Below are 23,562 nucleotides of genomic sequence, written 5' to 3' on the forward strand. Positions count from 1 at the left end.
TTTGTCACACACTATGTATCTACGTTCTCCCTCAGCTCCCATCTCTTCTGTTGGAACTTGTCAAGACAACACTGCCTGTAGGGTTGTATGCTCGTTTTCCCATGCTGACTTATTAACTAACAGTGTGTGAGTTATATTGTATCTCAGTGAGGAAAACATGGCATGGCAACATTTTGAAATTCATTTCTAACAGTTTATGTTACATGTCTTTATCTACACTATGGTCAGAGTCCACAAAGAGAAGGACTTTACTTCTTTGTAATCTTTACCTCCTTGAATTGCTCCTCTCCCTTATTATTATTTTTTTTTATCTTTCTTGCCCTTTGATATCTACTGTAGCTGTCCATCTTTAGATTGTTCACTTCCTGTAATGGTTCAATGGTTGGTACAGTTTCACTGTTAGAGAACACTGGGAGGAGAAGCATATTGTTAACAGAAAAATGACATTATTTAGTAGATTCAAGAAAAAAAATTAGTGAAATTTTGAATGTGAATTAATGTGAACCAGTGCCTGGCTGCTTCAGAGAGCCAGCCTGGTTTGGCTGATACACAGTCATAGCAAATGCGCACCACTTTGGCCAGTTGACATAGTACTATCAAAATTTTACATTTAAAAAAAAAAAAATTATATTAAAACCTGAATATAAAATGCTTCGTCCCAAATCAGTTTTTCACGGTTGTATTTCAGCAGCATGTTGCAGACAGTCAGTGAGTGGCTGTGGTGGGAGCGCCTGTGGCTGCCAGGAAATGTCTCCTGGTCTGATCTGGAGGACAATGAAGGTCGTGTCTATGCTAAAGCCTCTCAACTTTACGCTGTTCTGCCCTGCGCCCTCTGCCTGCTCGTTGTCAGATACCTATTTGAGAGGTGAGAAAAGGATGTGAGTAAATGTGTGTCAGAGAATTTGGTTTCAGAATACTCAAACTGCAGAAACTGTTTGCAGCAGTCTTATGGTCATATCTGGAAAATGGTGCTCTGCAATATAATTTCTTCTACAGTATGATGTACTGACAGACATTTAATAACTAAATGATCATAGGTGATGTAGTCCTTTCAGTTTCCCTGCTTCTTGTTTGCTTTTGCAGATATGTGGCCACACCGCTGGCTGATATGTGGGGAGTCAGAGACAGGGTACGTCGCAAAGCAGAACCAAACCATGTCCTAGAAAAGTACTTCTGCAGCCAAACACGGCTTCCATCGCAGGTATGTTAAAGGGCCATTTCACTAAAAAACAAAGCTGCAGTAAATCACACACTATAGCATTTTGTGTGGAACTAACAAAGACAAAAGTGTTATCCAGACAAAGGAACCTATTTCATAAAGTAATGAAATGAATGAAAAAATACTGTTGGGGGAATTTTTGTTTTAAATGCCAAATCCTACAACATATACTACTAAATTCAAGAAATGAGGCATTTCATGAACAACAAACTACTTGAGGAGTTGAGATAATCAGAGAGTTAAAACAAGTGAAATAAGGCTTGAGAGAGTGTGCATCCCAGGGTGGAAAGCCTTATGAAATTTCAATCCTTTCCCTTGTGTCTCAGGCTGATGTGAGGTCTCTGTGTAAGAAGACCAGTTGGCCAGAAAGGAGAGTTCAAGTCTGGTTCAGAAGGAGGAGGAACCAGGACCGTCCAGCACTTCGGAAGAGATTCTGTGAAGCCAGGTGTGTGTGTGTTTGTACACTAATGTGTGCACAGATGCTAATTTATTCATGTGTGTCATTATTGTTCTTGTCTGTCCACAGTTGGAGATGCTTGTTCTATTTTTTTGCATTTGTTGGCGGAGTCCTTGCTCTGTATGATGTAAGTTTTTTTCTTAGCCTTTTCCTGTTTTTTTGATTGTTTTTTTTACAGGAATCGCCAGGATTTACAGGGATTTTTCCTTTTTGTTGATTTTTCCATTGCATGAATTGTGTGCTGTTTCTCTCCCTCTTTCTCTCTATCTCGAGGTACCACTCTGATTTCACTGTAATGCATGTGAAACTTGTGGTCTATCTTCCTATTTCATGTCTCTCTGTGCTTCAGGGGTTTTCTCACACTCTGGCAGTTGACATAGCAGACAAGCATGCATGAGCTGGTTGGCCAACATTTACCCTCAATGCTGTTTTCAAAGCTGTTCTCCAAACTCGCTCACACTCATCTCCTCCTTTGTTTTTGTTGTCTTTAGAAACCTTGGCTTTATAATCTGAAGGAGGTTTGGGCAGGCTTCCCTAAACAGGTAAGTGTTTTTACCATTGCTATCAGGACAGCTAGTAGAAAATAACAGAAAGCAGAGTAATATATATGTGCATTATGTGTCCATGCAGTCCTTGCTGCCATCTCAGTACTGGTATTACCTCTTGGAAATGGGTTTCTACCTTTCTCTGCTCCTCAGCCTCTCAACTGATGTGAAACGGAAGGTGAGTGTGCAGATGTGATTGCATTTATTAAAAGAAACATAGTTTAATTTATGTTAACATCATATTCATTATTAATGGAGTGTCTACTAAGAATGACACATTTTCAAATAAAAATAAAATAAAGTAGAAGGAAAAAAGTTGGATATGCTTTTGCTTTTTGTGCATTCTTTCTCATGTACATACTCTCATGTCATATGTATGTGTGTGTAGGACTTCAAAGAGCAGGTGATTCATCACATAGCCACACTGACTCTTCTTAGCTTCTCCTGGTTTTCAAACTACATCCGTATTGGAACCCTTGTGATGGCAGTTCACGACTCTGCTGACATCCTGCTTGAGGTTAGTGCAGCGGTTACATCAGTGCACGTGCATGTTTATCTATTTGATATCTATTCTCATCCCCTGGGCTGGTGCTGGACTTGCAGATAACAGTGAGAGATTACATTGTTTGCATAAACAGACTCATTTAAGAAACATTTATTACATGTAATAGAAATGGCAATTCCAGATAGCAAAGCTGTGTTCTTATGTTTTTAAAAAAGGGTACAAATCACCCTTCAAGGTTAAAAACATGGCTCTGGTCAACATGATGTGCTTATAGGTTTTATACGTACATGTTTTCATGTACATCCAACACTTAATCATTCATTATCATTGCTAAATCACAGAATGCAGGTCTAAAGTGGCCTGATGACAAAAAATACATACGCATAGTCAACTCTTTCCTCTAATACAACATCATACATTTCTTAACATGTTATTTTTGTTCATGCTATAGCTGCACACAAACACAAGAAATTCAGTTAAATTGAACAGACAGCATTAATAATAATAATGCATTTTATTTAAAGGCGCCTTTCAAAGCACTCAAGGACACCTTACAAGGCACAAAAACACGACAACAGTACATCAAACAATAAAAATCCGGTACATTTTAGTGCAAAGATAAAGAAATAAATATGAATGTGACTATAAAGTGCATCAGTGCAACAAATAAGCAAGAACGTGATTGCATAGTTAGTGTGAGACAGAGTATGCCACTCTGAATAAGTGCGTTTTCAGGCGGGATTTAAAGGTGGAAACAGAGTCCGAAGTGCAAATGTCTGGTGGGAGAGAGTTCCAAAGGCGGGGGGCAGATCGGCTGAAAGCTCTTGACCCCATGGTAGTTAAGTTGGCAGATGGGGCAAAGAGCTGGTTCGCGGAGGAGGATCGGACAGTTCGGGAGGGTGTGTAGATGTGAATAAGTTCCGAGAGATATGATGGTGCCAGGTTGTGAAGGATCTTGTAAGTGAGGAGTAGAATCTTAAAGTCAATGCGGGATTTGATAGGAAGCCAATGAAGTTGCTGCAGGGCAGGAGTGATGTGTTCAATAGAGGGGGTTCTGGTAATGATACGGGCGGCTGCGTTCTGTACCAGCTAGAGTTTGTGAAGAGATTTCCGCGGAAGACCAAAGAGGAGAGCGTTACAGTAGTCCAGACGGGATGTGATCAGGGTGTTTACCAGGATAGCGGTGCAGGTTGGTGAAAGTGAGGGACGGAGATGGTTGATGTTTCGTAGGAAGTATGCAGTCCGAGTAACGTTATTGATGTGGGCTTCGAAAGATAATATGCTGTCCAGGATAACACCCAGGCTCTTTACCTGATGCGATGTAGGAACAGTGGAATTGTCAATGGACATGGAGAAAGTGTTGAGTGTTGCTAGGGTAGATCTGGTACCAATGAGGAGGACCTCAGTTTTTTCGCCGTTGAGTTTAAGAAAGTTGAGTGAGAGCCATGATTTAATTTCCAGTAAGCAATCCGATAGGGCGATGGGTGGCAGAGTGGAAGAAGGCTTAGTGGAAAGATAGAGTTCGGTATCATCAGCGTAACAATGGAATTGAATGTCAAATTTCCTGAGAATATGACCAAGAGGTAGAAGATAAATAATGAACAGGAGGGGGCCAAGGACAGAGCCCTGGGGAACACCACTAGAGACTGGGGAGGAGCCGGATCTCAGGTTCTTAAGTTGAACAAACTGGGTGCGGCCAGAGAGATAAGATCGGAACCAGGCCAGAGGGATGTCAGTGATTCCAACGGAGGATAACCTGTCCAGGAGGATTTCGTGGGAGACAGTGTCAAAAGCTGCGCTCAGGTCGAGGAGAACCAGAATGGAGAGAAGTCCAGAGTCAGATGCCATCAGGAGGTCATTGGTGATTTTCACTAGTGCTGTCTCGGTGCTGTGAAGGGGACGGAAGCCAGACTGAAATTGTTCATAGAGTTTATTGTCGGATAGGTGGGTGTGGAGCTGGGCTGCAACAGTTCTTTCCAGAATTTTGGAGAGAAATGGCAGGTTTGAGATGGGTCGGAAGTTGTTCAAATCATACGGATCAGCGCCAGGTTTCTTGAGTGTTGGTGTTATTGCAGCAGTCTTTAGTGATGCTGGGACAACACCAGAAGTCAGTGAGGAATGAATGATGTCGGTTATTAACGCGGATAGGGCAGGTAGGCAGATTTTTTACCAGGTGGGTAGGTAGAGGGTCTAACTCGCAGGTAGATGGCTTGGATTTATGAATGAGACCAGTTATTTCAGAGACAGTTGGCAGTGTGAAGCTGGCGAGCGGAGAGCTGAAGGACAATGTAGGCCAAGAGTGCAGAGAGGATGCAGAGTTATTGGAAGCAGTCAGTGTCTGGTGGATATTTTCAATTTTGGCATTGAAGAAGGTCATGAAGGCATCACACTTTGCGACTGTGAGTAAGTGAGATGGCAGAGCATCAGGAGGTTTCAGGATATTGTTGAGAGTTGAAAATAAGGCTCTAGTGTTCCCATCAGCTGTCCTGATTAAGGTTGAGTAGTATGTGGTCTTGGCTGAAGAAAGAGCATCCTTGTATTGAAGTATGTGATTATAATACATTTCTTTGTGAACTGCAAGGCCGGTTTTTGCATAGAGGCGCTCCAATCGACGGCCTTTGGTTTTGAGCTGGCGTAGTGCTGGTGTGAACCAAGGAGCAGAGTGGGTAAAAGAAACAGATCTGATTTTCAGAGGTGCAAGAGTATTTAGCAGTCCATGAAGTCCATCATTGTAGTGAGATACTAGTTCATCTGTGGTGGCTCCATTTTCTCTGCTAGGGAAGTCATCAATTCCATTGGAGAGGGCCGGCAAGTCAATATTCTTAATATTTCGGAATGTAATAGAGCGATGTATGTTAGTCTTGGATAATCTTATATTGACATTGCAGGATATTAACTTGTGGTCTGAGATAGGCAGGTCTGAGGCACAACAGTTATGAGGGGTTGCACCAGAACAGCAGATTAGGTCAATAATGTGACCTTTGGAGTGTGTCGGAAAGTCAATATATTGCTGTATTCCAAAGCTATCAAGGCATGAAGTAAAGTCCCTTGTAAAAGCATTGTTGATGTTATCCAAGTGGATATTGAAATCTCCCAGTAGTAGTAGATTTGGGGACACAGAACAGAGCATTGCCATTGCCTCTATAAACGTTCACAAAATTCACAAAAAATATGAATAGAAACTTTGTCTGACTTTATGACAGTCTGTGAACTGTTTCTGTAAAACTGAACTGTAAGAACTGAACTTGATATTTTTCTCTGTTTAATCTCACAGTGTGCCAAAGTATTAAACTACGCCAAGTGGCATCAGACTGCTAATGCCATGTTTGCAGTGTTTACACTTCTCTTTATGTTGACAAGACTTGTGATTTTCCCCCTCTGGTAAGTGTGTAAAATGAAAGGATGTGGCATGATGCATGATAATCTTGGTGTAATGTGGAAAAATGTCACATGCACATATCTTCCACAGGCTGATCCACTGTACATGGGTGTATCCGCTTGAGACATTTGCTCCCTTCTTTGGCTACTATTTCTTCAACGTCATGTTGGTAGTTCTACAGATACTCCACCTCTACTGGGCTGTTCTCATATCACGAATGTTTTACAAGTGTGTCTTCACCAAGGTGTGTTTATAAGTGGATCCATGTATGTATGCATTTTTGCAGAAGAAGAAAATCTATTGCAAAATATGTACATCCTGCAAGTTACATCTCTTTATTTGCTTCTCTTTGGTTTACTCTAATTTTCTACCTCTCTTCTGTGGCTCATCTTCATTCTGCAGCTGGAAGGTGATGACAGAAGTGATGAAGAAGAGGATGACAGTGACTCATCAAATGAAAGAAAGCACAAACCGACTCACTTTAATGGCTCTGGAACCAGAGGCCGGGCCAACGGCCACTAATACACGAAGACAGAGACAGAGAAAAGTGAAAATGGAAAGCAGACACATGGACAGATTCAGTCTGGATTGCAGTGGCTGGAATACATTTTGCATATAAGAAGAAGTAAATACACTTTAGCAGAGAATTGTATTCTTAAAGGAACTGTGAACGATAATAGATTGAAGGTGCATGGTTAGAACTCACTAAAACCAGGACTTTTAATAACATCATGGCGGTTCCGTGGTTAGCACTGTTGCCTCACAGCAAGAAGGTGTGTGTTTGAACCCTGGCTGTCCCAGGTCCTTTCTGTGTAGAGTTTGCATGTTATATATTTGAATGGGTTTTCACCAGGTGCTCCAGTTTACTTCCATCATCACTTCTTTCTCCTGTCAGTGCCCATGACCAAGACACTGGCAAAAGAACTGGAGTCGGTCCCCAGGCGCTGCTGCAGTTGCCCACTGCTCCTAGTGTGTGTGTGTGTGTATAGGATTGATTAAATGCAGAAGATCAATTTCCTAACAGATATCAATAAAAGTACTTCTTATCTTTATCTTATCCTACTCCTTAATAAAAAAAGACCCTTTGATGTGTTGCGTTTGTATTTTTTTGTATGATGTTGAAGCGCTAATAATACTGACGTTTGAGGCCTACATGAATGTGTAGGTCTGTCTGTGTGTGAAAAATAAAATAAAATCTATGTCTGTGTGTGCATGTAGTATGGGGTGTTAATGCAAAACCAAATTACAGGGATTTATTTTTATTTTTTGATGTGTGTGTTTTCGTGTTTATCTTTAGGTCAGTATGAGTTAATGAACTCATACTTGTGTGAGAAGCAGAACGAGCAGAGAAATACCACCAGCTCTACTGATGCTCAGCAGCTGCTCCAGCGCGCCCTCTCGCGACACTCTGCGGGACCACCAGTTACCATAGAAACCACTACACAAACATTGCCTAAAGGCGACGTTTGACGGATCAAACACCATAAACAGAGTCATTTATCGTATTATTAGTACACAGAGAGTCAATATTACAGCCGGTATGGCTCATGTGAGAACATATCGCACAAACGTGAGAATTGGTAACTGGAATGAGGACCTGCGCTTACAGGAGGTTTGTTACTATTTAAGCTCTGAGTTAACTTTTGTTGTTGTCGTTAACCAAAACAAATTGCAACCAAATCATAACTGTATATGCTAAAATCTGAACAATCTCTGGAACATCTTTTCCATATCTTATCATCAAGCTAATTACCCATTTTTAGGAAGTGGCTAGTTGAAGACATTAACTGACAAATAGTTGTGTGTCAGATATTAAGAAAGCATTGAATTATTAAAATACTCTCACTATCAAAAGGTTGTAAGCTATTACTTGTTGTAAGCTTATTATAGCAAATACATTAACACATTTGACATGGTCTTAGATGGTGGCCTGCAAGAGCAAACTATATTTAAATAACAATGTAGGAGAAAGGAGGCACGTTTTACTTTGATTGCCACCCATGGACAATTAAATACGTTCACAATTCTTCAAATTTGTCTTATAACAGCAGGTAGGTTTTCCTCACTGTTAACAGATCTCCTTCAAATGTGCTTTCATATGTAAGTGATGGAGGACAAAATCCACAGTGTGTCCACACAGTTATTTTGTGCACAAATGCACTTAAAAGTTTATCTGCAGTTTTAATGAAGCTCCAGCAGTCTGAGTTAGTCAAGTGGAAATCTGACACATTTACAGTCTTATTAGCCTCAAATACCATTTTTGTGTTTCCTTTGACAGTGTTTCATCATTGAGCTGCAGTGGGAGTATAGTAACAGAAAGAAGGTCTAAAAAGACAGTAATGTTGAAAATACCTACTGGGTTTGACTAATACAGCTTTTAAAAGGAAGGAGGCTTATTGATTTAGTCCCTCATCATTACACTGTAAGTGCATTATCAGGGTATCTTCTAATGGTCTTTATGAACAGGAGCAATGATTATGGCAAGACCTGTTTCATTGTTCATTTGGGCACACCTAATTTAGGTCAGACTTGAAAAGTGGGAACCCATCCTTTAATTGGCAAAAACATCTTAATGAAAGTGTTGATTTTATTCTGGGCCCAAATGTAGTCATCCTCTCCAATGTGTCTGTTTAAGCATAAAATAGATACACAGGAAAAGACAAATGGTTGAGGGACCATTCAGTAACAAAGAAGGAGGTGGAAGAGATATAGTATACAGTAATTGCTATTTGACCAATAAATGGATTTAGAGAAGGAGATATGTGACTTTAAATTGACTCAGTTGTGATGCAATTATACATTATAATAATTATACATTTTGTATATTGATGTGTCTACAGGATGCAATGAAAGAATACCTGGAGAAAAAACAGAGGGGCGAGCTTTCTACCCAGAAAGTAGACTTCCTCAAACAAAACATTTTGAGACCGGTAAAATTAGTTCAAGCTCATTAACAACATCATCAACAACAACACATACAATAATAGCACACTGATGATTAGGGTGCTAATGATAATGATGATGGTGTTTGTCCATGTGTGTAGGTGAATCTCGCTGTGACGAAGGATGGAGGATTGCACTTTGGGGATGTTGTGATGTTGGTGAACATGGGAGGAGAAAACAGGGAGTGTAGCGTATTAAGCATTAACGCAGACATTAATGGTTTGACAAAGAGTCCTTCGCCCAGCATTCAAGATCCATGTGGAATTAGTGCTGGGAGTGGTATTCAGCCCTGCACACGCACTGCTTTCATCATTACCAGGTACACACTCAAATCTACATCATCAACATCACCATACTGTACGCCTCGGCACACATGGTAACACTACCAGATGTAAACCTGCAACACTGCTTGTGTTACTACAGTGTAGATGGATGTCCTGAAGGATCACCTCTGCATTTTGAGCAAAGTTTTTCCCTGAAAACAACAAGTGGCTTTGCCAGGGGTGTAAGTAAACCAGGTCTACTGACAGATTCAACTGAGTTGCATTATGGGAGGATTGGGTGTTTTCTGGAGCTTGACCTATATAGGGACTAACAGCTTGTCTTCACAGAAAGCGTTTTAGCTGCGTTTTTCAAGTCCCCCCGTTTTACAGAAGAGCAATATCAAATTGGTGGAATAAACCTTTAACCTTAGGTTATATGAATATCATGTAATTATCAGTGTTTTAACTATTTAGTTAAATGTGTTCTCTTTTTCTATTACAATATTTTAATTTTAGTTGAACACAAAAGCTACTAAGATTCTGTTAAATAGTGATATAAATGTGGTTCCCTTTGCATTGTATACATCAATGCTACTGAAACAAAATAAATCACATCTTTAGTGTGTCACTTTGTATGATTTCATATTTTCTCTTCCCCTCTTTCCTCAGCTTTACTTGACGAGCGACTTGAAGAATTTTCAAAAGGTAAATCAAGTTATTTATTTAAGATTGTTGGGGAGACTACAGCGAACTGATAAAGCAATCACCATATGTGAATGCATGTAAACAAAGAGGGAAATGCAGACACCTAACATGCATGCTTAAAGTCAATAACAGAATGCAGCGTTTATGTTACTCCCTCTCACAAGATTTCATGTGTGATTTAATTCATAGTGTGCAAAAAAGTCCCGCCTCCAGGAAGTAAACCTGACTGACGATGACTCCTTTCTGTCGTGCTGGAAAGCAGTGCACTTTGATCCTCAGGAGAGGCTTGAATATGAGGGTCAGTGTGTCCCTGTAAGTATGTGCTCTTGGTTCTTGGTTAACCAGTTAATCTGTTGCAACATCAGCATTTTCTGCTGTTCAAGTCTGTAGTTAATGATAGCATACAAAATGCCTGAGACCAAGTGTGTTTCTTTTTACTTTGTCTCACCTCCATTGCATTGAAGATTTACATGTAAGTCTTGATCGGCTTTGTTTTTGGGTTTTTTGCTTTTTTTTTTTACAGGCAAATGTGAAAGTGCTGATCATACACTGCAAGACCAACCAGGCTCTTGCTGTTCTGGGTGATCATGTCCTTTGGTATTTTCAATTTTTCTTTTAAAAATAACCTTGGAGGCCTGTTAACAAAAATTGGCTTTACACAAACAAAGCTCAAAAATGTCGTATAAAAAGGAGAGATATATCAGATAGAAAACTTCTTTGTGGATTGTAGGTCAGCTTACTATGAGTAAGGATTTGTTTCCAAATTTAGTTTACAGTAACATGAAAAACTAGCAGCTTGTAGCAAACTCCAAGGCTGAGCTGTAGGTTGAGAAAAATGAGCACTCTTCATAGTGGGTGTTGTCAAAAGATAAGGGCCTCCAATATGGCAGCTAGAAGTCGTGTTACAATACCTACATGCCTGCTGTCGTTATTTAAGTAACAGTTGTATGCCTGCAGGACCACATATGGCAAAGAGTATGAGGTGACAGCTCACACTTTCCTGGACTCCCACAAAGCTGAACAAGACAACAACCACTGGATACTGTGTACCTCAGACCCTGGAGGAGAGGGGCTCGTACTTCTCAACCGCCCACAGTCAGAAGCTCAGGATGTAGAGCTCACACAGGCAAACACAGACATCTGAAACCAACAAAATCCACTCTCATGATGTTCATGTACAAATAAGATAAACAGATAATAAACAAAAACTACATTTTTGTGTTTGGCCACAGATTTTCTTTTTTTCTTGTGAAAAAAATTCTAGTTTGGACTCCAACATACATCTGATATGATACGGACAATCGCTAACCAAACCACCTGGAAGCTCTGTAGAAAGAAACATTTGATATGTTTCATCTATCACAGGGGGGCTAACTATTCTTTTAGGTTTGTGATAGAATAATATAAAAAAGTTATGTTGGGCTAGATGTTATTGGTCAGTTTCCCATGCATTTGGATTTTCCACTGAAATAAGTTATATATGACATACAGATGGGATGAAGTATGGGCTGTGTGATATAGAAAAAAATCTTATCAGTCACCAACATCTGATTTAATACAATCCTCTCACTCCTTTAGTGTGTTTAAAATATCTTTAAAAAAGGGTGAACGTTTAAAAAGTCAGTTGTCTATTTTTCCTCTCAATATGGGAGAGATGTGGTCTTCATTTCATATGTATGTTTATGACAGTTAATTGATTATGACTGGGAGGAGGTTGTTCCAGGTGGATGATGAGTGGAAGTAGATGATGAGTGAATGTGTTTGTCCTGTAGTTGTCCTTGTTACCTCAGTGTTCAGTGTTTACATAGCACTGTGTTTAATTCATATTGTGTGTTAAGTATAGTGGAATTGGATGTGCATGCACGTGTGTGTTGTTTTTGCAAGTGACAAACGTCACATTTTCGTGTATGATTTCACAACACATGCAGACTGCAGGTGGAGTCACCTTGCAGCATCCTGGCACACAAACACTGAAAAGTATCTTCGTGTCTTGGTTTGTGACTGGACACCATGCTGTATTTCCATTAGGTAATGAGTAGCCAAACACGTGTGGCCTGTCAATAGATAAACTGTTATTAAGAAAGTAGGGATCCTCATGCAGTTGATCATGACGTGATCCCGTCCAGGGTGCTTTCAAGTGAAAACGTTTTCATTGCACCGGTTTGCAACCAATTTGATCTGACCGTTTCCTGCTAATTACGCAGGTGTCATCCGGGAATTAATTGAAGGGGACAGTTAGATATACTTAAAACACTCCGCCGCTTGTGATAAGAAATGTTTGCACGATACTGAACTCACCCACAGGTGTCATCGGGGGGGGGGGGGGGGGACAACAATTAGAAGGAGGCGGACCAGCGGGGACTACAATACCCGAGGCAGCAGGTATACGGAAGAGAGGTGTTCAACGGTGCAGAAAGGTAGGTTACACATGGAGATCAAGATCAAATTGCGACCAAATTATAGCTGAATTACTTGTGCTTTTTTTTTTTTTCCTTTTTTTTTCTTCTTTATTTATTAGCGAGGCTGTTCAAGTACGTGGTGCTGAAATAAACTTTTATGACTGACTTTGTTTAATGACTGAAGTAACTCTTAGGCTACTTCATTTTTATGTATAAGGGTCGTCATCATATAGGTATTTTAAAGAATGTTTGATATATGTTTTAATTATGTATTTCAGTTATTATCGTTGCATTACCGATAAGAGCAGATGCCACTGAGAGGGTTCACTTACTATCGATATGCTCGTCATCATATGGAGGGAAACAGGCTCAGATATTTGTGTTTGTCCTCACAGTCTGAAGGAAATTAATGTTTTATTTTGTTTAGATGATTTTTAGCTAATTGGTTTATCTGAAGAGTTCACATTAAACATTTAAGCCTACAATAATTCATAAATAATTTAACACATAATTGTTGGCACACACATACCATAGTATACATAACATACACACACACACACACACACACACAGACACACATAATCTACATCCATTGGCACACATACGGTATGTATCTATACAAACATGTTCACATACACCCATACTCTGCAACCCTAAATATAAATAAAATATTAACATCATAGCAGTAAAAGGAATTAAATGATATTATAAACTAAAATTTCATACATCAATTGATATGCAACCAAATTAGCTGGATGATTCCATGTACATAAAAGTTTATATCGGAACAGTGAATTTGCTCAGCCTCTCTGATTTAAAAGGGAAAAAAAGAAAAACATACATAAATAATAATTAAATACAAAAGAACAGAATTGCTAAATAAACTACATTGTCGATATATTGATCAGTTGGGGATTTGATGTGAGTGACCTGAGTACACTGAAGCTTTTCTGTCCTGTGTTCGGCATACTAGATTATACGTTATACAATGAATCATAGAGCAACTGTGTGTGTACTGTACTGGCAGAGTTTGGGAGCCTTTAATAGCTTGTCAAGGTCAAGTTAAGACTTCAACTGTAAAGAGCATATTGTTTATTCAGTGGTGCTCCCTGGAGATGGTAAAACACAATATTATGAAGTCATGGGGTTGTGGCACAGCCACAATTAAATGCTGTTTTGACTGCAGCTGACGACTGCAGCAGCTGTTCTTTTGTGTATATTTTTGTGTACTTCCTGTGTTTCATATTTTCTGTCAGTTTAATTGATGTACTTCTGGGTTGAGTAACCAGACAAGCATGGCAGTGGACGTCCCTGGACTGGTGGCCGTGCTGGGCTTTTATATAGTAATCCTGGTCATAGGGATCTGGGCATCTCGAAAATCCAAGAAAGAGGAGAAGACATGTACTGGCAACAAGAGTGAAATTACTATTGTTGGTGGCCGCAACATCAATGTCCTGGTTGGAGTTTTCACCATGACGGGTAAAACTTCTTCTTTTTTTCATGTCTACTACTACTACTTTCCCTGTGTTTTGTTGCACCATTCTTCCAATTCTTCTAAACTATTTGTTATTGTCTTTCAGCTACGTGGGTTGGTGGAGGTTACATTATGGGAACTGCTGAGGCTGTTTATTCCCCTGCTCAAGGTCTTATTTGGGCTATCGGGCCTCCTGCATATTTTACCAATTTTATTTTGGGTAAGTGGATGAATCAAAACAACAACAAAAAAACAACTTAAATGAGAAAACATAGCTCCACATACTTCCACATACCAAAAATATGTGAAGGTTTTTCTGTTTTGGGCATGTTACACCACCCTGGTGCTATAGTTTCACCTTCACAGGATGTGATGCTTAATACATGTACATACTTAACATATTTTGTACTTTCAGATTGAGCATCACACTTGCAATTGCAAACAAATATACACTGTCACTTTAAACACACCCTCTCCAACTAGAGAAGCACAGACACTGATACTGATATCGTTGCAATACTGACTCAAATAGCTGGATTAGGTATCCATGACAATGAGGCAATCTGGTATCAGATACTGTTATCTTAATAAATAACAATTCAGTAAAGTCTATGTCTAAAGTCTAATATCTATGTATGTATTCATTACATTTTGTTTTTTCAAAGTCAGGAAAGCAATATATAAGTCTGCTATTGGATAAATATCCGGTATTGGCCGATACCCAAAGGCCAGGTATTAGTATTGTGACTGAAAAAGTCAGATCGGTGCATCTCTATACCTAACCCTCCCACATCTTCCCTTTACTCACCAACACATATACAGCTCACATTATCCTACTTGCATTTCATGGTTGCAGAAAGTAAAAGTGAGACTAATAATTATGGCAATAAAAACATTTAAAAAAGGAATAATATCAGTAAAAACATGAGGGGGAAGGGTTACAAAGTAGGGTATGAGTACATAATACTACACAAAAAAAGAACAGTTCAATAATCATCTAGGATCAGGCATAATTATACTTTTGACAGGTCTCAATCTCAAGCTTTCCAACTCAGATCACAGAATCAATCCCCTCTTTCAGCAGGTTCTTCTCATCTCCTCATGATTGGCAATTATACAGCTTTTCATCTGAATGAATTCTTATGAGCCTTTTCAAGTCTGGCATCTGATGGTGTATTTTCCCACTGCGTTCGTTCTCATGTGGATTTTTTAATTGAAGTCTAAATCTGAACTCCTAAATTCTTACAAGTTTTACAATTATATGGCTTACCCACCTGTATGGATTCTCATCTTTTTTAATGTGTCTCACTGGTATTACATGGGTATGAATTCTATGGTGTCTATTCAATAGGGAAACACTAAAGCTTTGCTACTCGTGTCACACTTCAGAACCTTTTTACCTGTGTGGGCAAAAGGCATGTGACAAAGTGGGTGAGAACACATAATTTGTCACCTTTTATCACCATCATTCCCACATTGCTCACTGATTTAACCTTGTGAATTGTTTGTTTTGGCCATTGACCCATCATACTGCCCTTTGTTTGTCTGTGGTTTGCATTTATTGGGTTGCAGTTGGATTAGTTCTGTCTTCCATAAGTTAATTATTTTCTTTCTTTGCAACTTACCATACCCACCATGTGTCCCAGAGACAAAAGGACCCAACCATTTCCTTCATTTATATACTTGGTGACATCATCAGTAATGTTACTGGGTTAGACCAAGTATGGGGAATTTATTTAACGCAGTTAAATGTTTGTTTAAGTTTGAGTTTATTTTATTTCGATCAGCAAAAAATATATAAATAAAACCACAAAAAAAGAAAGCAGTAACACATCCCTCTAACAACAGGGCTGCATGGCTGATCGAAAGGGTCAGGGCTGAAGCTACAAGCTTATAGATGCCCTAACCTTTAAACCATACATGTAAATATACGTATATACATTACCTATACATAAACAAACAAACATACATGCCATCTACACACATATACATACACCTACATGTACATACTCAGCAAATATCAAACAAAATAAATATTTAACATTAATCCCAAAAATCATTCCCCACCGTCAAGACTGTATCTTTCCAAAATGAATTTTTTAAACTTATTTGTTAAATATGCTATTTGTTTAAGTATATATATGATATTTATTTGGGCTTGCCATGAGCATTGTTAGGATCAGAGATTGGTTTAGGGGGAGCAGAAATTAGAGGATGATCATGCTTTAGTTTGCCTTAAATTAAGCCAGTTATATCTGTAACTGGCTTAACTTCATGCCTGAATATTTTTAAATTATATTTCTCGTCAACACTTCTTTTGTTTTCTTTTTATATTCTCTGTCTCCTAAGGAGGATTGTTTTTTGCAAAACCTATGAGGTCGAAGCGCTATGTGACCATGTTGGACCCATTTCAGCATCGCTATGGCAACATGTTCACCACAGTACTATTGCTTCCTGCTTTGGTAGCTGATATTTTGTGGGTTGCCTGCATCCTTGCTGCTCTGGGTTAGTAGCTCTTGCCTGAGTTTTAATGTCATTATGCACTAACTTAAACATTAAATCTTTACACCATGCTACTGCCTTAATCATCACAACATTTTTGTATACCATCTCTGATCTGATCTTCTGTGTGATTTCCAGGGGGAACAATGAGTATAATTCTTGGGCTGTCGTCTACACTCTCCATCATTATCTCGGCTGCTGTCTCCATCATCTACACTTTTTTAGGGGGTCTCTACTCTGTGGCATATACTGATATCATCCAGCTTACCTTCATCTTTTTCAGCCTGGTGAGAAAGCGAGGAAGCGCAGAGTTGGAGAAATTTGTAGGAATGTTATTAAGTAGTGATAGATAGAGTGCTACAGGAATGATAAATGAGATCCTGAGATAAATATTCACAGTGAGTATTTCAATACATGAATTGTCCTCAGTTTTACTATAACTACTGTTTTTTCTGTTTCAGTGGCTCTGTATTCCCTTTTTGATACTCTCTCCTGCTGTTACTGACATCTCACAAACAGCCTTTGTCAACCAATCAAGTGGCAACTCATGGCTAGGAGAGCTGGAGCTGGCTGATGCAGGAAAATGGGCAGATGAGCTGCTGTTATTGGTCAGATTTCAAATTTGATTTTATGTCACATTCTTAATTGTATCACTGAACACATGCAACCACATAATAATAGCTGTAGGATTCCCATACATCCTGCAAAATGTGTAATTCAGTCCTGGAGATGTAAAAAACAGCATCCTTTCCTATTAGCATTTTTATGTGCAACAAAATTTACATCAGTTTACTGTTTGACCTGACATGACCCATTCAGCTTTGTCTGATGTCTTCGTACCTGCTGGCAGGTGACAGATTACAGATACGGCCAGGTACAAGGTAACCTTAAAATTGCATAGCATCGTATTAACTTGTAGTAGGCAGAAATTAAACTCAGCTGTATAAACTGAAAATCTGCCTCTTCTAGTTGATAGGCCTTTTTCACAGCAGATATTTTGGCTTGTCATAGTAGAAAAATCACTTTAACAATGGCTCTGTTGTATTTAAGTGTCCCAGTAAGCCGTGACAGTGAGACAATACCAGGACCCTGAAACTGGAGCAGCTAAATTGAATTCAGCCATCATTCATTTTATTATTTACACTGTGTGCTTGTCATATTGTGGCATGTCAGAATGTCTTAGCTGAAAATGGTCTATTGAAATTGTACTGCAGTTTTTAATTTCATTATATCTGAAGCATTTTAGCTGGACTGCTCCCCTGCTCTCAATGATTAACCCAAATGTTACTCCATAAATAGAAACTGTTTTAGAAAATAACTTCTTGGAAAGTGTTAGAACTCTGAACCCTGTTGTTGAATCATTAAAAAAAGGATTGCTGTGTGGACATCTCCATTGTTCTTTCTGTCACTGGAAAAGGGTTATGCTACATTCAAATGTGCCATAATAGAGCTAAGATGCATGATATCAGGGCCCTGGAACTACTGTTACTAAATGTAGTATAAGCATTATTAACGTTATAGTTAAATCAAACTGTCTGATGTGAGAAAGGTACAGTATATTGTGAACATTTTCACTGACAATTCTTGTTTTCTTCTACATACATATGTATGTTTTAGGCTTTAGGGGGACTGGCCTACCAAGCTCTACACCAGAGGATCCTCTCTGCAGCCTCCTCTGCTCAGGCTCAATTCACCTGTTTTGCTGCTGCTGGGACAATTTTTGTTATGGGAATCCCTTCAGTTATCATTGGAGCTGTGGCTGCTTCTGCAGGTACGCATGAATGTGAATACTCAGCTGTGCATAGACAGTACACACCCAAGAGGCATGCAGGTCTACATTCATATATAAACAAAAGAACTGGCATGCTCAAGTCAGTCTTTTCAGAGCGCAACCCAAAAAAAGTAAACAAATACAGACATCAGCACTCACACATAACTGTATTTTATAAAGTTAATGGTGCACAGCAGCATAAGTGTCTCAGCCCTAGGCTGTCTTCAGCATATGTGTACGCTTGGTGTAATACTGTGCACCATTAAAGTTATAATATACATAGGGCTGGCCTGGGACCAAAAACTGCCCCTGGCATTTTTAGCCATGATTATTTATACGATATGCGGAGGCACACAACAGAGGATATATGCGCATATCGTGTTGTTTCAAAAATTAAAATAAAGCACAGTAGCCTACATGGAAGAGTTGTTAAGAGTTTAACATGTTAAAAAATGTATACGCTCTTTCACTACTTACAGAGACTTTCATCTTGGGAGAGATGGCTACAGTGCCACAATTCCCATCTTGAAGTGAAAGTGGTTGTCAAAGAAACACTGCTAGAGATGTCTTTTCAGTGTTTAATGAAATATACTGTTTATACAAATAAGACAATCAGGCCTACAGCAAGACCATACATCCATGTAAAATAAAGAGCTCCTCAAAGTGGCACCCTAAAGTATGAAAAACAGAGAGAGAATGAGATATATATAGATTCATCTGACTTTCTCTTCTAGAAATAAAATAAGAGCTATTTAGTAAACTCACAATGAAAGAAAAAGAACACATTTGAACTCCACATCAGGGAAAGGCAAACCTTCACTCCAAATATGCTTTAAGGGCAGAAAAAGAGGCCAGGTGGGTCAAGAGAACAGTGAAAATGAGACTGTTTCAAAAAATGTACATTGACAGTATTTGTGTATTTAAAATAACATACATAACATTACAGTCACTTTGTAAAAGTAGTAGGGTTTATGACCATCCAGGTAGATGTCAGCAAGAACATATAACAACAGTATACAGTATAGTAAACTTACAAATGTGAAGAATGCCTGTGAAGTCCACACCAATGAAAGGCACATCCCTGAGGGGCAGGGCAGCCTTAAAGTGATGGTTCGGCGTAATTTCGACCTAGTGTCATTTGCACCATGCGGTGCACACATACACATACTGCATGTACAGTATGTGTATGTGTGTAGTTACGGGTAGCGTATCATAAGGATAATGAATGGACATTTGCCTGTTTTCATATATTTTATATTCCCCAGCCTGTATTGTATTTTGTATTTAGTTTTTTTTGCCCCATCCCCATGAATTTAAAATCTTACTGAACAATTCATTCATTTCAAAAGGTTTGAATTGTTCTGTTTCTGACTGAACCTTGGCAGAGGTATATGGATTGTAGCCCTTTAATTGAACTGTGACCACCTGGTGAGCACTGGAGTTTTCTTATCTTTTGAATTGCAGCTAACCAAAGTTGGTCATTCTAATCTGTTTTATTGTATTTCAATTTACTGACCTCCTGATTTTAACAGTTCTTTTTTAAAATCTGAATTCAGTTTTTAAAATGTTTTAATACCCCATTATAAGGTTGGACAAAGTTATTTTGGTATTCATTTTGAGGACATCTCTTGCAGCTTTGCCACTGATTTTCTTAACATCACTAAGTGAATTTTATTTAATATGTCTGGTCCTACACAAATCATAGGGCATACTCTGGACTTTGTTTTTACACATGGTTTAATTATTGACTCCACGTGTTGTGCCTACTACTGACCATATTGTGTTTTGTTCAACCTGACTTTTAAGTTCTCTGCCAAGTAAAAGTTTCAAGTGCTTTCACAATCATCTCACAGCTGAAAGGATTTCTGTGACTTTTGACCCAAGTGCATGCACACATAGATTGTATAGTTCAGTCCTATAGCACACATTTCTTCGCTGTTTCGGATAAAGTAGTTTCTTGTAAAACGTGTTAACAGCTTACATAACATGCAGTTATTCAGCCTTATCTGAAAAAACAAACCTAGATCCATACATTCCCGATAACTACAGGCCTTTATCCAAGCTGCCTTCGGTTTCAACAATTTTAGAAAAAAAGTTGTTACCAAACAGCTTTCTGCTGTCTTGAATCCACACATCATTTTAGATAAGTTCCGATCAGGTTTCCGTCAGGAGCATCCCACTGAAACTGTCTCTTCTCAGAGTCTCATATAACTTAATGATGTCTTCAGATGTGAGGGAATGTTCTGTTTTGGTGCTGCTAGATCCTACTGCAGCTTTTCATACTGTAGATCACAGCATCCTGATTGAAAGGCTTAAGTAGTAGGTGGGTATCTCTTGGAGCACCCTGCACTGGTTTTTAACTGTGTTGCTTGGTCCTTACATGTCTGAAACTGCTGCTCTTTCCTGTGGTGTAAAACTGTTGATTTGTGAGTCCTGATGACTCCAAATTGTTTTGTTTTCTTTTGGTTCAGCATCCATTGATCTATAAAGACTGAGAGTTGAGCACGCCTGTTCTTTCATTTAAATATTTTCCAGTGGTTTGCCTTCAGGGTTCCATCTTGGATCCTATTTCATTTACTTTATATATGCTTCCCTTAGGTCATATTATTAGCAAATTTAGAGATATATACTATTACTGTTACGCTGATGATTTATACCTCTATGTCTCTTTTAAGCCTGGTAATGCCGGCAAACTGTCTGTGTTGCACAATTGTCTGATACTACAGATAAGACATAGGTTGTTATCATAGCTTCAGACAATATAGCTCCCACGGTTACTCAGAGTATTAGTTCCTTTTCCTCAGCTATACGGTCTAATTTAAGAAATCCTGGTGTTATATTTGGTCAGGTTGTGCATTTTGATCAGCATATTCCTGACTCATGCATGTTTTCTAACTAAGAAATATTGCATCTCAGGTCTGTTGTATCACAACCTGATCTAGAGATGATTATTCACACTTTCATATAATCCTGGCTGGACTATTGTAATTCACTTTTCATCTGTCTCAGCAAGTTATCTCTGAACTGTCTTCAAATTGTCCAGGTGGACAACTCATATCACACCCATTTAAAGTTCTTTACATTGGCTTCTCATCAGGTTTAGTATTCATTTTAAGGTTCTTGTGTTCACGTATAGAGCTCTGCATGGACAGGCACCTGAGTACATCTGTGACCTTCTCCATTCCTATATCACCAGTAGGTCACTTAGGTCTTCTGACCATGGCCTACTGTCTGTCCCTCGATGTCAACTGAAAACAAAAACGTAAACATGCCTTTGAAGTAGTGGCTCCAACACTATGGATGTCTTTCTTTTAGACATATAGTCTGCAGTCTCTGTAGCTTTTAAAAAGCAACTCAAAATTGGCCTTTGTCTCACCTTAAGTTGTCTAGTGTTTGTTATTTTGCGTGTTTCTTTTGGGGTACACTGTCGACTGTGTTTTGTTTGTATGTAACTTCATCTTGTGGCTTGTGTTTCTATTGTTTGTATGCTTTATGGTTTTATTTTTAACTTTCATGCATGTGAAGCACTGTGAATTATATTCCTGTGAAAGGTGCTATATTAAATAAACGTATTATTAATTTCCCTCTGTATCTTCTGCTTTCTCTTTCTCTCCTGTTCTCTAAGACTGGAACCAGACAGAGTATGGTCTACCCCCTCCCTATGAACGTGGGGAGGCAGGGAAGATCCTGCCATTGGCTCTGCATTACCTCACACCCACCTGGGTGTCAGTGTTGGGCATTGGTTCTGTGGCTGCAGCAGTTATGTCCTCCATGGACTCTGCGCTGCTGTCATCAGCATCTATGTTTACACAAAACATATACAAGACGACTTTGAGGAAGCAGGTGTGTGTGTGTGTGTGTGTGTGTGTGTGTCTATATATATATATATATATATATATATATATATATATATATATATATATATATATATATATATATATATATATATATATATATATATATATATATATATGGGTCAGCACCAAGTAATACAACTCCATCTTTATGCTCCTTTTCCTCGGTCTTCCTGTAGGCCTCAGAGCGGGAACTGCAGTGGGTGATCCGTGTTAGCGTGCTGTTGGTGGGCCTAGCTGGCACAGGCCTGGCCTTTGGTGGTGGCAGTGTGTTTAGTCTCTGGCTGGTAAGCGGGGATCTACTCTACTGCACACTCCTCCCGCAGCTCATCTCCGTGCTGCACTTCCACTCTGCTAATACCTACGGGGCTATCAGTGGCTTCGTAGTAGGGGTGCTGCTGCGTCTGCTGAGTGGCGAGCCATTACTTGGGATCCCTCCTCTACTCCTTTTTCCTGGCTGGAGAGAGAAGGATGGAGTTATCACACAGTACTTTCCCTACAGGACTCTGACCATGCTTGCCTCTCAGATGTGTATTATTATAGTTTCCTGGCTGATAGAACTAGGCTTTCGTCACCAATTAATTCCTCAGTCTTGGGATTTACTGGGGGTGTTTGAAGAGAAAAAAGAGGAAGAGGGGGAGAAAATACCTGATACTCAAGAGGCGAAGAACTTTATTCATAATACAAAACTGTAGGCTTAACTTGAGTTCAACATCAGCCAAAGTATACACAAACCTCTCTTTATGTGTATTCCTATCAGCCACTTTCTCTGCACAGACTATTTCATACACTTTGACATTATTATTGACAGTATTTTACACATGATTAAAAATAAATCAAATATGATTTAAATATACCAAACTCTGACCATCAGTATGTTTGGAGTGATTCAAGGAGACAATGGAACATGATGGGTGTCTCCTTTTTTGCACAATATGATTAATGAAATATTTTATATAGAAATTGGACTCATGTGGCTTTACAATCTGTACAGCATATAACATCCTCTATTCTTAAACCATTGATTTATGTAAATACAAACAAACAACCAGGCCTTAAACAGGGATCCCTCTTCCTGGACGGACAGACCTGAATATGATCAGGTGGAAGGTGGTATGAACAGAGTATGTTACCCTGGGAAAAAAAAAATTCAATCGCCAATGGAAATGCACTGAAAAATTAGTTGAATTTAAAGTTTGGAAGTTAAATTGAAAATATGTTAAGGGCAACACCTTGTTTAGTAGCCCTAACAACACATATGAAGAACTTGGAATTCTGATCTTAATGTACTTTTTTTTTCTTCATATAAATTCACATGGTCCTATATTTGTAAAATGAATTGTTAATCACAGAGCACAAACTTTTCCATTCATACTTTTTCATTAAAATAAGGTCAACCAAAGTGGTGTTATTTCAATGTGTGATCATTAGACTCTCTTAAGGGGGAGGGGTCAATGCTTGTCCACTATTGGTAATGTAACACCTGATACTTTGAGGGTGAATGTTCTTCAGAAACCAGTTGTCTAGTAGACAAGTGTAAGTGTTT

At 39.0% G+C, this 23,562-nt stretch overlaps 3 protein-coding genes across 3 annotated transcripts; all 3 read left to right on the forward strand.

The window, feature by feature from the left end:
• Positions 1 to 691: 691 nt before the first annotated feature.
• Positions 692 to 7,057, forward strand: cers3b (ceramide synthase 3b). The gene is made up of 10 exons (XM_062420174.1): positions 692 to 865; positions 1,084 to 1,201; positions 1,546 to 1,664; positions 1,746 to 1,803; positions 2,168 to 2,218; positions 2,307 to 2,399; positions 2,610 to 2,738; positions 6,001 to 6,107; positions 6,196 to 6,349; positions 6,508 to 7,057. The coding sequence occupies exons 1-10, from the start codon at positions 693 to 695 to the stop codon at positions 6,625 to 6,627; spliced, it is 1,122 nt and encodes a 373-aa protein (XP_062276158.1). The 5' UTR covers position 692; the 3' UTR covers positions 6,628 to 7,057.
• A 588-nt stretch (positions 7,058 to 7,645) lies between these two features.
• cfap161 (cilia and flagella associated protein 161) lies at positions 7,646 to 11,160 on the forward strand. The gene is made up of 8 exons (XM_062421497.1): positions 7,646 to 7,717; positions 8,946 to 9,035; positions 9,150 to 9,367; positions 9,472 to 9,553; positions 9,981 to 10,016; positions 10,206 to 10,328; positions 10,540 to 10,613; positions 10,974 to 11,160. The coding sequence occupies exons 1-8, from the start codon at positions 7,646 to 7,648 to the stop codon at positions 11,158 to 11,160; spliced, it is 882 nt and encodes a 293-aa protein (XP_062277481.1).
• A 2,541-nt stretch (positions 11,161 to 13,701) lies between these two features.
• Positions 13,702 to 23,348, forward strand: LOC133982058 (high affinity choline transporter 1-like). Its single transcript, XM_062420959.1, has 8 exons — positions 13,702 to 13,894; positions 13,996 to 14,109; positions 16,239 to 16,394; positions 16,530 to 16,678; positions 16,853 to 16,999; positions 18,009 to 18,162; positions 21,788 to 22,005; positions 22,196 to 23,348. Exons 1-8 carry the CDS (start codon positions 13,711 to 13,713, stop codon positions 22,709 to 22,711), a joined length of 1,638 nt encoding a protein of 545 aa, XP_062276943.1. The 5' UTR covers positions 13,702 to 13,710; the 3' UTR covers positions 22,712 to 23,348.
• The last annotated feature ends 214 nt before the right edge of the window (positions 23,349 to 23,562 follow it).

This window comes from Scomber scombrus, chromosome 6, assembly GCF_963691925.1.
Source record: "Scomber scombrus chromosome 6, fScoSco1.1, whole genome shotgun sequence".
Taxonomy (NCBI): domain Eukaryota; kingdom Metazoa; phylum Chordata; class Actinopteri; order Scombriformes; family Scombridae; genus Scomber; species Scomber scombrus.

Coding starts and splice junctions, on each gene's coding strand:
- cers3b (XM_062420174.1), top strand. CDS start 693: ATGTTGCAGACAGTCAGTGAGTGGCTGTGGTGGGAGCGCCTGTGGCTG. Junction 866..1,083: donor GTCAGATACCTATTTGAGAG/GTGAGAAAAGGA, acceptor TTGCTTTTGCAG/ATATGTGGCCACACCGCTGG. Junction 1,804..2,167: donor GAGTCCTTGCTCTGTATGAT/GTAAGTTTTTTT, acceptor TGTTGTCTTTAG/AAACCTTGGCTTTATAATCT.
- cfap161 (XM_062421497.1), top strand. CDS start 7,646: ATGGCTCATGTGAGAACATATCGCACAAACGTGAGAATTGGTAACTGG. Junction 10,017..10,205: donor ACTTGAAGAATTTTCAAAAG/GTAAATCAAGTT, acceptor TTTAATTCATAG/TGTGCAAAAAAGTCCCGCCT. Junction 10,329..10,539: donor ATGAGGGTCAGTGTGTCCCT/GTAAGTATGTGC, acceptor TTTTTTTTACAG/GCAAATGTGAAAGTGCTGAT.
- LOC133982058 (XM_062420959.1), top strand. CDS start 13,711: ATGGCAGTGGACGTCCCTGGACTGGTGGCCGTGCTGGGCTTTTATATA. Junction 14,110..16,238: donor TTTTACCAATTTTATTTTGG/GTAAGTGGATGA, acceptor CTGTCTCCTAAG/GAGGATTGTTTTTTGCAAAA. Junction 18,163..21,787: donor AGCTGTGGCTGCTTCTGCAG/GTACGCATGAAT, acceptor CTGTTCTCTAAG/ACTGGAACCAGACAGAGTAT.